Here is a 17,045-nt window from a genome sequence, read left to right as displayed (position 1 = left end):
CTGGTCTCAATCTCCTGACCTCAGGTGATCCACCCGCCTCGGCCTCCCAAAGTGCAGGGATTACAGGTGTGAGCCACCACACCCAGCCAGTAATTATATTTTTTGGTGCTTTATGAAATTCTTAAATTATATGAGGAAATATTATGTTGAGAAGGGAAAAGTAGTACTATTTCTCTGTAGTCAACAGAAATTCATCTTTGGCCTGGAATTCACATATCCCACTGAACAAACTAAAAGCCCCGTATTTCACTGAATTCAGCCCCACTGAAACATCACCAGAAATGCGATAAAATCAAAATTATACTTTCTGAGAACTCAAAGTATATTACGGGAACTGATGACTACGTAGGTTCTCATTAAAATGCCAGTTTCGAAATTTGCTGTTCTTCAAAATGCACGAGTTAAAAAAAAAAGTAATCTTATCACTTATCCTATTTTCAAAAGTCCTTTTGGTTTTGAAAGTCCTTTTTAGGTAAACCACTTATAAGTCCCATCAATTCTTTAAGTATTGTATCATATCTTGTAAATATACAAATTTTTCTTTCTTATTCTGTGAAACAATCACCCTTTTCTAACCCTTGGCTGACAGTTCTAACTATTCTCAGAATGTTCTTAACCTTTAAATCACTGAAAAAGCACATTTCACATGACTTTACCTTTAATATTTGCAGAATGAAGTTCAAATTCCTTAAGCTGAATTTAAGAAACTGTATAATTTCAAACAAATTTCTTTTTCCTTAGCTTATTCTCATCCCCTAAGTTACATGTATGATCCAATGACATTATATAAATAATTGGGTTATTCTAATTGTTTAGTATTTGCCCAATTTTGTTTTCCACATAGGGCTGAGAGGAACTCCTACCTTGGATGCTTGAATGTTGCATTTTCTCTGTTGATTTTTGTGACATCTTTCATGTCTACCTGTGTTTAAAAGATACAAAAAAAAATCTTCATTAGTGATGACAAACTGTAATAAAAGTAATTATTTCAATATTAGATATTTGTAATTGTTTGTTCACCATCATCTAAAGTTAAACTCATTAATTATCACTTCCCTGCAGAAAGTAGTGACTCTCCTAGACTTCCCATATTTCACATATGTTTGGAGTAACTTTAAAAAAAAGAAATTTGCAACATTCTTCTTATCTTCACATTTTTTTTTTTTTGAGACAGAGTCTCACACTGTCACCCAGGTTGAAGTGCAGTGACATGACCTTCGCTCGCTACAACCTCTGCCTACCGGGTGCAACCAATTCTCCTGCCTCAGACTCCTAAGTAGCTGGGACTAAAGGTGCCCACCACCACACCCAGATGATTTTTGTATTTTTAGTAGAGATGGGGTTTCACCATGTTGGCCAGGCTAGTTTCGAACTCCTGACCTCAGGTGATCCACCTGCCTCAGCCTCCCAAAGTACTGGGATTACAGGCATGAGCCACCACACCTGACCCTTAAAACTAATCTTGAAGTCCACTTGACTATTCCCTCTTTTATGTCCTTTCTTGTATACCAGTTGTGAAGCCCCATCGATTCTTTAAGTCATGTCTGTCAATAAAAATTTTCCTTTCTAACACCTTTTACTAAGCCATGGCTGACTTATTAATATAAGTAGTACTATATACAGTACTACTACGTACTACTATATATAGTACTACTACAGACTACTATATATACTTCTATAGAAGATGTACATAACTTATATACTCAGAATCTATCTGTTAAATCATTGGAAAAACGAATTTCATATGACAGCACACTTCAATGTGTACAGAATGAAGGTCAAACTCCTTAGGTCTAATTTAAGATATTCCATAACCTGAAAAAACGTTCTCCATCCACAGATTATTCTTACCCATTAAGTTAAATTGTTCCAGACTTAATTTAAAAATATTATATATATAGATACAAAATTTTTTTTTTTTTTTTGAGACGGAGTCTCGCTCTGTCGCCCAGGCTGCAGTGCAGTGGCTGGATCTCAGCTCATTGCAAGCTCCGCCTCCCGGGTTCACGCCATTCTCCTGCCTCAGCCTCCCGAGTAGCTGGGACTACAGGCGCCCGCCACCTCGTCCGGCTAGTTTTTTGTATTTTTTAGTAGAGACAGGGTTTCACCGTGTTAGCCAGGATGGTCTTGATCTCCTGACCTCGTGATCCGCCCGTCTCGGCCTCCCAAAGTGCTGGGATTACAGGCTTGAGCCACCGCGCCTGGCAAAAAATTTTTTTTGAAAGAGTCTTACTCTGTCCACTTGGGTTGGAGTGCAGTGGTAAAATCTTGGCTCATTGCAACCTCTGCTCTGCCCCTGTGCTCAAGCAATCCTACTTCAACCTCCCAAGTAGCTGGGACTACAAGTGTATGCCACCATGTCTGGCTAATTTTTTGTTATTTTTAGTAGAGATGAGGTCTCATCACGTTGCCCAGGCTGGTCTTGAACTCCTGGACTCAAGCAGTCCGCCCACCTTGGCCTCCCAAAGTGCTGGGACTACAGGCCTGAGCTATTATCGCACCCAGCTGCATATAGGTTTCTTTTCTAAACTTCTGAACTAAGACGTATTGAACAGCTGTAAGAGAAACCTCTTAGAGCAGAGCTGAGACAACTGTCAGTAAGGGCTCTGGAGGCCAGACTGCCTGGTTTAGATCTGCATGCTCCCATTTACTAAACTCTGTGACCCTGGGATAGTCATTTCCTCTATGTCCCAGTTTCTTTAAGTAAGATAATAGGAAATACATCATAAGGGGTTTTGTATAAAATAAATCAGTACCAAGTACATATTAAACGCTTTGGACAATTTGTTAAAATGTATTTAATATAGGACTTTCAACTCCTTGATAATTATCTTTTGAAAAATATCTGTCCTATTTCTCCATTCGGATGATAATGGTCAAGAAGACAGGCTTCGTTAGCCACTTTTGAATATTCACTACACTGGGCATAGGCTTGCTATACAGAAAAGCTACTCAATAAATATTGGTCACTCACTCAGTGTTCGCAATATTGAACTCTCCCTTAAGCAGCTTTTAAAATTCACGTCCTTCCAAAAAAATGTTTTCTAAGTTAAAACACTTAATTTTATGTTTAAGAAGTAGACATTTGCAAGGTATCACCTATACATATAATTTATGTATCATTTTATAGATAATATGAATTGTTTAAATCAGTATTATAGTTAGTAAATTCATTTTGCCAGACAATTTACCATTCTCAACTTTTAGAATTCTGCAGACTACTCGTTTGCTTACGCGTAGACTTGTTTTTAAAAAGAATACTTACAAAAGTTATGTTTTAAATCATTCATACCTTTAGCTTTTTACAACTGGAAATAGTAGTATTTTTCTGTTGTTCCTGAGAGTCTTCACATGTGTCTACAGTGCTAGGTCGTTTTTTAGAGGAATTTGAAATGTTTTTGTTTATGCACTCTGATATTGGGGGCACCATCATAGAAATACTAAATTTATTGTTATTTTCCCCAGGTTTTACAACATGAATATTCATTTTTTCTTTTCTCTTCAGCTGTAAAATCTTCCTTCCGTTATATAGCATTTGGCATAGAAAAAAGGAAATAGTTAGTTCAGCATTTTTAGCACATATAATCTTCATATGTTCAATCGTTTTCATGACTTTCATAATATGGGCCATTTTTCCTAAATCTTTCCTAGGGGCAGACATTACATTCTTCAGCAGTGTAGAAAATTGATTGTAGTTGTATTCTAACTCCATGAGGGTGCTTCCATAATTTATGGATGTTATATATGGCACAAAGTCAATATATGTGGGAATAAAATACTTGGAGTTCTTCAGAAGCTTTTTTATTTCTGAAAGTTCTTGAAGTTCTCTTGAGAGCAAATGAATAGCATATGAGCGATTAACAACTTCATCATATTTGTAGATAATATCCAGATCTTTCTTAAGTTTGAAAATAGCAGTCTCTACCACTTTCCAAAGGCAAACATCTGTTGAGTTATCTTTAAGAAATGAAAAAGAAGTCATTTTTTCTTGGCACTGAACCAGCTCAGGAATAAGTGACAAATCAAACCAAAGCATACCTCGAAACCTCTGTTTGTCTAGTTTCTTTGCTATTGAGTTTTTAAGAAAGTGAATTGTTTCTGAGACCATGACGATTTCAATATACATTTCAATAGCTTCAGGCTTTAAAAGTATAGCCTCATGGCTGTGGTTTTTCACCATGTCTAAAACATTTTCTTCTGTGATAAAAATATTATCCATGTTATCATCTTGTAGCATTTGAAAGTATTTTTTTAAAATTTCTAAGTGATCTGTACATCTCAAGGTGAGATCTTGTAATTTTTTAAGGTCTGCAATTTCAGCTTGATCCAATATCTCACTAATACAATAAATACCTGGGTGTGCAAGCAAACTACTGCTAAACTTAGAATTTTCTATGCTAATAGTTGCTTTGTTTATTGGATGATCTGATTTTCTGGAGGCAATTATAGTATCCTCCTCAAGCCCAACAAGGGAAATTGGTTCACTGTTTAAATCCTTAGACAAAGTATCATATATCTTCTGCAACTTAGAAAAAGCACATTTATTCACTCTGAGTAGCCTTTCTTTGTCCTCCTTTTGTGAGTATTTTTTGCTGAAGGATTGTGTTTCCTCTTTCCAAACAAGATTTTTTGCAGCATCAAAAAGGATATGTTCCAGACCATAAAGAGATATTTTAATATGTACCGCCTTGTTGTTCTTAATAAAATTAATCTTTGAGGAGATCATTTCTATGATAATCCACAGATGGTCCTGTTTTCCTGGATACGAATGAACTTTAGGAGAGTCCCCACATGCACTGATCAACTTTAAAGTACTTTTTCTTAAGATTTCCAGGTCTTCTAAACTATCTCCAAAGTTAACTCCACAAGTAAATGGAACAGAAAGAGAAAAGTCAAAGCAATCAGAACAATGCTCCATTATGGCTTCACATTCATTAACCTGTCGTTTGTACTTTAAGAATGCATAGTATGAATTCTTTTCCCTTTTTGTTTCTTCAAGCAATTCAACTAATTGATCATGATAAGTCTGTAACTCACAGAACGCATTATATTTTAATCTTCCTTGGAAACCAGGATAGAAATTAGACTGCTGTTGAAATCCATGTGGTTTTCCAAGAAGCTCAGCGTACAGTGTTTCATCATACCAAAGCAAGCTTCGGAATGTTGGTTCACCTTCTAAGTGCCTTTTTTTGTTTTCAATGAATTGAATTGTTTCCATCATCATTTGAAGTTCTACCAAAGTGTCAACAGCAGATGGTTTTAATGTGTGTTTGCAATTATTCCATAGGTTTTGTTCTACCAACAGTTCTCTTGAAATCAGGATTTGTTCAACTGAACATTCTTGCTTTCTTTCAAAAGCTTCCACAAATAAAGGGAGAATATTTAGACAAACCTTAGTTTCTTCCTGTAGAATCTGCAAAGATGATGCTTCATCTGCCCTCTGCAAAATTTGAGACAGATTAGCTATAAGGGCCGTATGATTAGCTGGGCAACGTTTTTCTTTAAGTTCACTCATGTATGATGCAGGTTTCTTCAGAAGAGTAGTGACTTTACAGGTTTCAGAGTGGGCAGGTAAAATAGGTGTATGATTAACTCCTAGAATCCCTGGTTTGGAAATATAGGCTATTGCTGAATATAATGTCAAGTCAGACTGCGAGTCATTACTAACTTTAATTTCCGCCTTCTCTCTTTTGTTAAGCGGATTAGAAACTGTGTTCTTCAAAGAGACTGACTCAGTAGTAGTATTTTTAGTGCTTAGATGGCAATCAATCAAATTAGTTTTAATAATTTTCTCATTTAAGCAGGATTCTTCTGAGATCTGATTCTTTTGATTTTTGTACTCAGTATTAACAGTTGATCCTTCAGTCATGCTACTTTTGTAAACAGAATCTTTTGCTTTTTCCACTTGTTTAACTTTCCATGTTATTCTGTCCTCAGTGTCTTTCTTCACAATACATGTTTCTGAAGAGGAGCCTTTTATATTATCTTTTAAAAGCAGAGAACTATCACTGGAAGATAATTTCACTATATTTTCCCCATAACTTCTACTTTCTTCAGTTACTGATGCTACATCCAACTCATAATTCTCAGTGACATTTGTTTCATTCCCATCTGTATGGAGGCAATTACCTGAAGAGCACTGTTCTGTCTTTAGAAGCTCTTTTCCTCTACAGCTCTGCTCACAGCATGGTATAGTAGTGGATGCTGCAACAGAATCTATAGTAAGAATTCTCTGTTTATCCAAGTAAGATTTTGAAGATTCTCCCTCACTATCTGTCACTGCAGAGGCTGATAACTGAGGAATACTGTACTTTTTACTTGCTATCAAAGTTAAGTTTAATGGGTCCATAAGGAAGTTTCCTGTAATGATGCTTTGCTTGGATCTCTCAATAGGAGCTGTCCACTTTACTTCCAGGTTTCTTTTATAATCAGATAAAATAAGGTTTTCTTGTTGGTAGAGATCATTTAAAAAGTGCTTCACATTTGAATCTAACACTGAAATAAGTACATCAGTTTTCACCTTTGTGCAACCTATGCAAGTTGCATCATAATCGTTGCCTGTATTATAATTTATGTTTTCTTTTATGCAACTTAAAGATATGGAATTACTTTCATTTATTACTTGATTAGCCTCACAACTGTTTTCTTTAGTTGCATCTTTAACATTATGATTTGCTGAATGTTTTTCAAGCTTTTCATATTTACTAGTGCTAGATAAAAACTTTGTATCAATTTGATTTTCTTTTTCAATTAGTTTCTCATCTGAGTGATCTGGGGAAAACAGACATCCAGTTTTTCCAGAAAAGGGCTGATGTTCTTCTGATAAACTTGGATTGCTTACACTGCTATTATAATAAACTGACTGACTTGTACTTTGGGATGTGGAGGATACAGACAACTGTGACTCAGGATGTTCCTGATTACAAAATTCTCCCACGTGAATAGTGGGGTGACTTTTTGAGACACTGCTAGCCATACTTTTCCTAGAAAGGCATTTTTTCTCTCCACTTGTTTTGTAAGACTTGTGCTTTGACACATAGGTTAACGATTTAGAAATATCAGCTTTTGGAACTCTTTTCTTTCTCCGTTTGTCATATTTTCTTTTTGACAAAAAATGCTTAGTAGAATAATATTTTCTTTGAGACACAGAACTATAACCTTGAAGGTCACAACTTTCCCAGAAATTATTGCATATTATTGCATATGATTTTGGTAATGGGCCCCTTCTTTTTTCTCCTATTTTAGTTATAAGCTGCAAAGATGTGTGAACTTTTCTATGAGCTTTTTTTAAGTGAATAACTGCTTTGTCTAATTTTTTGGAAAGACATTTGCTTTTACATAAAGATGCTTCACCACTTAGGATATTTAGGACACTCTTAATGTGCTCTTCTGACTGTGAAAATGTTTTAATCCGTCCTTGGGATAATGAAAAAAAACACTCAGATGAGTCTTGACTGGTTAGCCTCCTCTTTCTCCCATAACTTTTATGTTGTCTTAAATCTTTATGTATGTTCTGATCCCTGGAAGATGTATGTAGCTTCCTTTTGCTAATTCTTGATTCTGCCTCCTTTTTATCTTTGGCATCATTATAGTCAGTTTTTGATTTTGTAAAGAAACATCTGCTTCCATTATCTATTGTTGTGACATTAGAAGGTTCACTAAACAAAGATTCACTGTTTTGATTTTTAGACATATGATTCACATCTGTATTGTCACTCAAGTCAAAAGAAAGGGAGATTTCAGATTTACTCATTGGTCCTGATTCTTGCCTTATATTATCAACTTTATCTTCACATGGATAATCCGAATTTTCACCAGAAGGCTGGGAATAAATGTCAAATCCTACAATTTCTCCATCTTCCTTATTTATTTCTGGTTTTGTGGCTTCAGTTACATGTGTGCAGAAATTATCTTTCAATGCAAGGGAGTCAACTGTCGGGCTGAATCCTGGCCTAAATATATTAGTAATTCTAATTTGTAGATCTGGAAGTAAAATTGGGCTGGGAAGCTCTGTTTCACTGTTTTGTGTAGAGGAATAAAAATAGTTACTTTCCTTAGAATAAAGCTGATCACTATTTTCCCTTCCTGCAGTGCTTTCCAAAACTTCCATCTCCCCATTATCAAGTGCTAATATACCTTCCCAACTGATACGAGACTCCAGAGCCTTATATGAGGTCACAAATTCCTCACAAAGCATGTTTTCATGGCTATGTGTATCTTGTTGAAATATAAAAGCATCATCACAATCTTCTATTTCAATTTCACTTTCCAATTCAATGCTTTGAAGAACTAAGTTCTCATTTATTGATTGATGAAATGATTCTTGTGATTTATTTTTATCCTTATCAATTTCACAGTCGGAAACCCTATGTTTTACTAACAAACCAAAATCTGGACTTTCAGAAGAACAAGTTTCTTTAGACTGGTATATTTGGTGTTCGTCATTACTTATGCTTAATACAGGCATAGTAGCACTAGCTATCTGTACTGCAGCATTTGAGGCTACACAAACTGAAGAACTTGCAATTTCAGGAAATGCTGTGGAAGCCAAATGCTCTACACTTCTTCCAGTATTTTCAGTATCTTTTTGCTTCATGGCACTAATGGTATCTTCTTCACTCTCTAATAATGCAGTTGCTGCTGACACATATTTTTCTCTGCAAATCAAGTTAAATGTAGCAGAAAATTCTTCAGAACTCAAAATTTCTATATTGTTGTAATTTTTGTCCTCCTTTTCATCTATATAGCTGAAATTTTCATTTGTATGAGAATCCTGCTTTTTGTCTCCATATATATTCTCTATGTTGTTTTCTACAGATGAAGCATTATTCTCTTTAGCCTCATTTTGGCTTTCTTTATAATTATATCTTTGTTCTTTGAAATTAACATTCAGGCATATATCGTTTAACTGTGAGTTACAGAACAGACTGTGATCCTGACCCCTATCTTCAACATAAGCAGTTTCTTTATAGTCTCTCTGAATGTTCTCTAATGACACTGGTTCATTTTCATTTTTCCTGTGGACACATATATGTTCTCTAGTTATGCTGCAATTTGAATTGTCATGAGCTGTTTCTCTGTTATAAGAGGAAGTAACTGTATCAGTGAGTATTTCTTTGGCCTGAGGTATGTCTTTTGGTTTCGGGAAAGCTTCAGTTATAATGCTAGCACAATTTGCATTTATTTTCCCCAATTTCAGTTCCATTAGCTTTTGAGAAATGGCTAAACTTGTGTGAATGTTATCCTCATACTCCACAGAGTGCTGAGGATGCTTTTGTGACAGGCTCTCTAAACTTGGAGTAATTTGCCATTCCAATGCTAGATGATCTAGTTCATCCTTATCCTTTATGGTAGATGTAGAAGATTTTGGTATTTCTAACTCTTGAGTAATTAATATTTTATCACAGCTTTTCTTGAAAGAATTATGACTCTCACTCTCTTTGTATTCTTGGTGCAAAACAATGTAATTATCCATTGGACTGATTTTTGTTTCATTAGTGAAATCATTATCAATTTCTTTCCACGAAGTTTGCTTTTCATCATGTTTGGAATTGTCCTTCAGGTCAGTGAAGTTTTTCATCTTTCCAGTATTTTGAAGGTATTCATCAATGCTTACTTTCTTTTTGAGTGGAAAAATTGTAGACATTTGGTGACCAGTCTGATAAATGGTTTTTAAATCAGAAGACTGCGATTCCTGAGAAATATGGCTATTGTACTCTTTTTTATACACATTATCTGATTCCTGTTGGGCTCTCTGAACCTTCTCCTCACTGTGGTTTTGGTTCTCAACCTCTGACACTACATTTGACGCAGAAATTGGGAAGGAAAAATTGCCTTGGTCCTTACATTGCCCTGCCATGGTAACTTTATTATGAGGTACGTAGTCATAGTCCTCAGAGCCTGTGTTGTGAGCCCAAGACTGTGAATCATTAACACAAGTTGTAAAGCAAGGAGCATCCAAACAATTTGTAAGAACAGCACAATCACCAGGGACAACTTCTGAGGAGGAGGCAGAATTAGATGGTGTTGATTTTATTTCTGAATTAACATTATCTAAACTCTTCTCAAATTGCAAAATCTCATTTAAGCCTGCAGTATTACTCTGTTCTCCCATACTTTCTTCTCTCCTCATCAGTCTTGGGTCTTTGATGAATTTTGAAGTAGTAACTGTGCTTGAGCCAGTACTGTTGTGAAGAGGAAAAGCAGCATTAAGACTACTTAAAATATTTTTAAGACTTGTCCAATTTAACAAAAGGTCACCATTAACACTTCCTTTGGCATCATTGGGCGTAAGTGAAAGGTCTGAATCATGTGCAAGTACTTGAGAAGTGTCTCTAATTTCTGCTAAATTGTGCTCTGTCTGTCCATTGTATGTTTCAGGTACAGAAATGTTTCCATTTTGTACATTTCCATAGGAGTTAGAAATATGTGAGTTGGAAGGATTTATCTCTGAATTTAGTACATTGCATAAACAGTTTTCTTGAACAAATGGATCTACAGGTTTCTTGAAATGCTCAAAGATGACAGTAGCATCTTTTCCTTTTCCAATTCTTTTGGCCACTGTACAGTTATTCAGAGAGCATGTTCTTTCTGTGGAAATAATAAGACAAATTTGAAAAAAAAGTGTTTCTATAGACAACTTTTATACAGGTACATTGTGTCAAGTAATTTTAATTGAAAGTTCAGCTAATAACCTAACGATGATTAAAATGTGTTTTCAACAGAAAAAACAGAGAAGGGGATGATTAACAAATAAAATATAAATGATGTAGCATGAAATCCTCCTAGTCTAGAAACCTTAATAAAGAAGATGTGCCATGAAAATTTAATTCTGACAAATAATAGAAAAAAACTGAATAGGGGCCGGGCACAGTGGCTCACACTTGTAATCTCATTACTTTGGAAGGCCGAGGTGGACATATCATGAGGTCAGGAGTTCGAGACCAGCCTGGCCAACATGGTGAAACCCCGTCTCCACTAAAAATACAAAAAAAAAAAATTAGCCAGGTGTGGTGGTGGGTGCCTGTAATCCCAGCTACTCAGGAGGCTGAGGCAGGAGAACTGCTTGAACCTAGGAGGTGGAGGTTGCAGTGAGCAGAGATCATGCCACTGAACTCCAGCCTGGGCAATAGAACAAGACTCCATCTCGAGGGCTGGGGGCAGAGGTGGGGAAGAATAAAACTAAATAGGAATAAAAACATTTTCCCAATAGATAACAGCTCTCTTATATTAATTTTCTATATTCAGATGTTTAATATTAGTATCTACATATAAGAAGGCAAAATAATCTCCCTCTATCTACTACCATTACCTTGCTTCTCCCTCTACCATGGGAGAAAAAAAAGGAAAGGAACAGGGAGTGAGGTGGAAAAATAGGGAAAGGAAAACCCAAAAAGTTCCATAAAATCTTTCTCAAGAGCCAAAGCAAACTACTATTCCTCTTTTGCAGTAAAATAAATGTTCCTGCAAATAATTTATGTAAATAAAAACCTGGAAAATAAAAGCAAACTTTAAAAATAATTTATAAAAATTATTTCTAAAATTTCCTAAGAAACCTCATGTAATCATGAATTTACAAAATGCATATTTAACAAGTAAATAATAATTTCTCATAAATGTTCACCAAACATTCACAGCTAAGTAACAGACTAAAAATACCTTTACTAAAACAGGAATTAATGATGAGAAATTGCTTGTGACATCTACAAAATATATGAAGTTATCATGTCACTGACGAGTACCACAAGGTTCTTTTTCACAGTAAGAGAGTTATGTTGAAGATTTCTAAATTCTACTATCATTTGTGATTTTATTACTTACAGTAAGCTATCATGGAAATATGACCACATACGAAGAGATGTAGTTCTTAAAAGAGTAGGGAGTATAATGGAGAAGAAAATGGAAATGTAGATTCCTACATCACCTTATCCCAAAATAAAATTTGCTATTTAAAAAACTCCATAAAACTACTAGAAAAAAAACATGAATGGATGGATGTTTTTATAATCTTGGCATAGGAAAGTACTTTTAAAGCATGACTGAAAATCAGAAAACATAAAAGTAAAACACGATGTCAATTACATATAAATTAATTATTTTAATAGGTCAAAATGCATGATAAATAATACTCAAAGGAAAAAATAGGTAAAATTATCAACAAAAAGATGCCCCAATCCCACTAAATAAACAATAGGATCCATTAAAAAAAACTTTTAAACTGGCAAAAATTTGAAAGGATGATTAATACTATACAAATGTAAGCACTATTTAATATGGTTCATGGAAGTATAAATTGGTACAAATTTCCTGGAAAACAAGCTGACAGTATTCATCGATACGTTATATGTAATCATTCAAAGCAAATCCATTCTTGCTCATTTACTATTCTGATAAACTTGTATAAATACCCAAAATTCTATGGACAAGGATTTTCAGTAAAATAACCCAAGACAGTTGAAAGCTAGAAACCTAACTATACATCAATATGAGACTGGCTAAATGAATGACATATCAAAAATGATAAAATTACTATGAACATACGTTATAACAAATGTCCTAGAAGACAGAATGTTATGCAGCTATTACAAAGATTAAGGTGGATTAATATGGCTGGGCAAGGTGGCTCACGCCTGTAATTCCAGCACTTTGGGAGGCCGAGGCAGGCAGATCACTTGAGGTCAGGAGTTTGAAACCAGCCTGGCCAACATGGTGAAACACTGGTCTCTACTAAAAATACAAAAAACTAGCCGGATGTGGTGGTGTGTGCCTGTAGTCACAGGTACTCAGGAGGCTGAGGCAGAAGAGTTGCTTGAAACCGCGAGGTGGAGGTTGCAGTGAGCTGAGATCATGCCACTGCACTCCAGCCTGGGCGACAGAGTGAGACTCTGTCTCAAGGAAAAGGGGGAAAAAATGGGTTAATATATACCAATGTGGGAAAAGAAACCTAATTACTTAAGTTTAGGCCGGGTGAATCTCCTGAGGTCAGGAATTTGAGACCAGCCTGGCCAACATGGTGAAACCCTGTCTCTACGAAAAATACAAAAATGAGGCATGGTGGCATGTTGCCTGTAGTCCCAGCTACTTGGAAGGATGAGGCAGGAGGATTGCTTAAACCCAGGAGGTGGAAGTTTCAGTGAGCCGAGATGGTGCCACTGCACTCCAGCCTGGGTGACAGAGCAAGACCCCATCTCAAAACAGGCAAATAAGCAAAAAAAACCCTAATTGCTTAAGTTTAATAATTTCACTTTTACAAATGTGTGATGAATGCATATTAACATACATGTAATATTAACAGAAACTTATAAAATACATGGATGCCAGGTCCTGTTTTAAGTCTCTGATGTACATTAATTTAATCTTCATAACATTTCATTGATGAGGAAGTGAAATTAAGAGCAATTTGCCCAGAATCACACAGTTTATAAACAGTAGAATCTTAATCTATATTATGCTATCTCTTTAAACTTGATAATGGCATTTTTACTTTATTCCCTTTTTGTTGGCATTCTCATCAAATGACAATTAAAAATTGCAGAACAAATCCAACATCCTGGGTGCACCAAAATCTCACACATCACCACTAAAGAACTTACTCATGCAACCAAATACCACCTGTTTCCCCAAAAACCTATGGAAATAAAAAAAATTAAAAAAGTAGTAAGAAAAAACCCCCAACAAATCCAACATCTTCAATACAATATGGAAACTAACAAAACCAGATTACAATCAATAAAGTACACTACCAAATAGTTATTAGTACCATATATTTGGTGACGACAGAAACGTTATCTATGGTAGCCACTAGCCACATATGGTTACTGAGCATTGAAATGTGGCTGGTGTGACTGACAAATTGAATTTATAATTTTATTTTTTTAATTAAGTTAAATTTAAAGAGCCACATGTGACTAGTGGCTACTGTATTAGATAGTGTAGGTCTGGTGTACTCTAGAGGGAGATGAGTATGCTGATAGCCAACACATGTGGCTATGACTGTTGGCATAATATAGGTATTCTCTAAAGTTAATCACCCTGAAAGGGATCATACTTTGATTAAAGTAATAAGCTATAATACATTGGGGATGGACTGCAGTAAAAGTAGGGAAAGGTCCCTATCTGTTATCTCTAATATAAGCCTTCTGGTTGAGGGGAAATGTGGACAGAACAACTAGATAGAAAATCATCAAGGAAACAGAAGACTTGAACAAACTATAAAACAAGTAGACCTAACAGCCTATGGAACACTCTGCCTGGCAACAGCAGAATATAGTACACTTGGCCCTATGTATTGGTTAGTTCCAAATCCATGGATTCAACCAATCATGGGTGAAAAATTAAAATAAAAACCCAACAAAATAACAATAAAAAATAATACAAATAAAAAACACAGTATAACAACTATTTACATAGAACAAATATGTTATTGGTATTATAAGTAATATAGAGATAATTTAAAGTATATGGGAGGATATGTGTAGGTTATATGCAAATACTGAGCCAGTCTGTAAAGGAATTTGAGTATCCACAAATTTTGGTATCCATGGAACATCCTGGAACCAATTCTCCCCCACAGATACTGGAGGACTACTATATATTCTTTTCAGTTGCACATGGATCATTCTCCAGGAAAGACTATATGCTAGGTTATACAACAAACCTCAATAAACTTAAAGGAAAAAGATAATACAAATGGTTTTCCAACTACAATGGAATGAAATAGAGATCAACAACAAAAAAATTTTGGAAATTTGCAAATACATAAAAAACACGGTCTGAAAAAAACCAATGAATTAAAGAATAATAGATCAAAAGGAAATTAGAAAATAAATTTGAGATAAATGAAAATTACAACATAACACATGTCATGGGACACAGCTAAAGTAGTTGCTTCTAGAAATTTACACCTATAAAGACCTATATTAACAAAGAAGAAATATCTGAAATCAAAACCTAACCATCCACCTTAAGACACACATACACATGAAATAGCAAACTAAATCTAAAGCAAACAGAAGAAAATAAAGAGACGAAATTAATCAAATAGAATTATAGCAAAAAGAATAAAATCAAAATTAGTTCTTTGAAAAAAAAAAGATAAACCTTTAGCCTGACCAAAAAAAAAAAAAAAAGAAGACTTAAACTAGTAGATTCAGAAATGAAAGCGGGGACATTACCACTAACAGAAATAAAAAGACTATTAGACTATTAAAGGAATACTAAAAACAAATGTATGCCAGTAAATTAGATAACTGAAATGAAATGGGCAACTTCCAATAAAAACAGCAACTACTGAACGTGATGCAAGAAGAAACAGAAATCAGAACAGACCTACAACAAATGAAGAAACTGAATTAGTAATTGAATACTACCCACAAGGAAAAACCCATTCCCAGATGGTTTCCTTAGTGAAGTCTATCAAATGTTTAAAGAAGAAATAATACCAATTCTTCATACATTATTCCAAAAAATAAAGAGGAGAGAATAGAATACTTCCCAACTCATCCTATGGAACAATATTATCCTACCACCAAAACCAGACAAAAACATCAAAAAAAATCGATAGACCAGTATCTCTTATAAATGTGGACACAAAAATCCCCAATACAATTGCAGCAAACTGATTCCAGGAACATATACAATGAATTATACACCATGACCAAATGAGATCCAAGGAATGCAATGTTAACATCTAAAATCAATTAATGTAATACATTAGATCAACAAAAACAACAACAACAAAAAAACCACACAACCATCTCAACAAATAAAAAATCGATTGAGAAAATCCAATAGTCTAAAAACTCTCAATAAACCAGAAACAGAAGCAAATTTCCTGAACGTGATAAAGAGCTTCTATAAAACCCCTACAACTGACATCATACTTCCTGGTAAAAGACTGGATACTTTCCCCCTAAATTCAGGAATACAGACAAAGATGTCTGCTCTTGCCACTTCTCTTACTGGAGGTACTTAGCCAGGGCAATTACGCAAAATAAGACTGGAAACAAAAACGTAAAATTATCTCTATTCACAGATGACATGATCTTATATATAGAAAATCCCAAAGACCACTAAAAAAATCTATTAGAATAATGAGTTCAGCAAGGCTGCAGGATACACTATCATTACACAAAAATCAATTATATTTCTGTACATTTGGAATGAACAATACACTAATAAAATAAAGAATTCTATTTATGATAGCACCAAAAGAATACTTAGAAATAAGCTTAACAAAAGAAATGCAAAACTCATATTCTGAAAACTATACTTCACACCCACTAGGATGGCTACAATCAAAAAGTCAAATAAGCTATGACAAGGATATGAAGAAATTCTAACTCTCAGACACTGCTGGTGTGAATGTAAACGGTGCAGCCACTTTGGAAAATAGTTTGGCAGTTCCTCTATCAGTTACTACAGAGTCTTCATATAATCCAGCAATTCCACTCTTAGCTTTATTGTACTCAAGAGCAATGAAAACACACATCCATGTAAAAACTTGTATGCAAACATTCATAGCAGAATTTGTAATTGTTAAAAGATGGAAACAACCCAAATGTTGACCAACTGATAAATACAATATGGTGCATCTATACAATGAAACGGTTTCCATAAAAAGAAATAAAGTACTGATACATGCTACAACATGGATGAAACGGGAAAACATTGTTAAGTGAAAGAAATCAGGCACAAAAAAGTCCAAAAATTATGATTTTACTTAAATGAAATGCCCTGATTAGGCATATAAGTACATTAGTAGTTGCTTAGGGCTGGGGATCAGGGATATAATACCTTTTAAAGGGCACAAAGTTTCTCTTTTCTTTTTTTTTTTTGAGACAGAGCTTTGTTCTTTCGCCCAGGCTGGAGTGAAGTGGTGCCATCTGGGCTCACTGCATCCTCAGACCCCCAGGTTCAAGCAATTCTCCTGCCTCAGCCTCCCGAGTAGCTGGGATTATAGGCGCCTGGCACCACGCCCAGCTAATTTTTGTATTTTTAGTAGAGATGGGGTTTCACCATGTTGGCCAGGCTTGTCTCAAACTCCT

At 35.1% G+C, this 17,045-nt stretch overlaps 1 protein-coding gene across 1 annotated transcript in view; it reads right to left on the bottom strand.

The window, feature by feature from the left end:
* TEX15 (testis expressed 15) overlaps positions 1–17,045 on the bottom strand; it is a 94,016-nt gene that overhangs the window by 7,090 nt on the left and 69,881 nt on the right. The window contains exons 8-9 of the mRNA XM_011944605.1: positions 3,293–10,590; positions 864–922 (exon numbers count right to left, since the gene is read on the bottom strand). Of these exons, the coding sequence (XP_011799995.1) occupies positions 864–922; positions 3,293–10,590 (7,357 nt within the window). The remainder of the gene's footprint in view (positions 1–863; positions 923–3,292; positions 10,591–17,045) is intronic.

Source organism: Colobus angolensis, unplaced genomic scaffold (assembly GCF_000951035.1).
Source record: "Colobus angolensis palliatus isolate OR3802 unplaced genomic scaffold, Cang.pa_1.0 Scaffold233, whole genome shotgun sequence".
In the NCBI taxonomy this organism is placed as follows: domain Eukaryota; kingdom Metazoa; phylum Chordata; class Mammalia; order Primates; family Cercopithecidae; genus Colobus; species Colobus angolensis.
The sequence above is the reverse complement of the archived record's forward strand: the minus strand, read 5'-3'. Positions and strand labels throughout refer to the sequence as shown.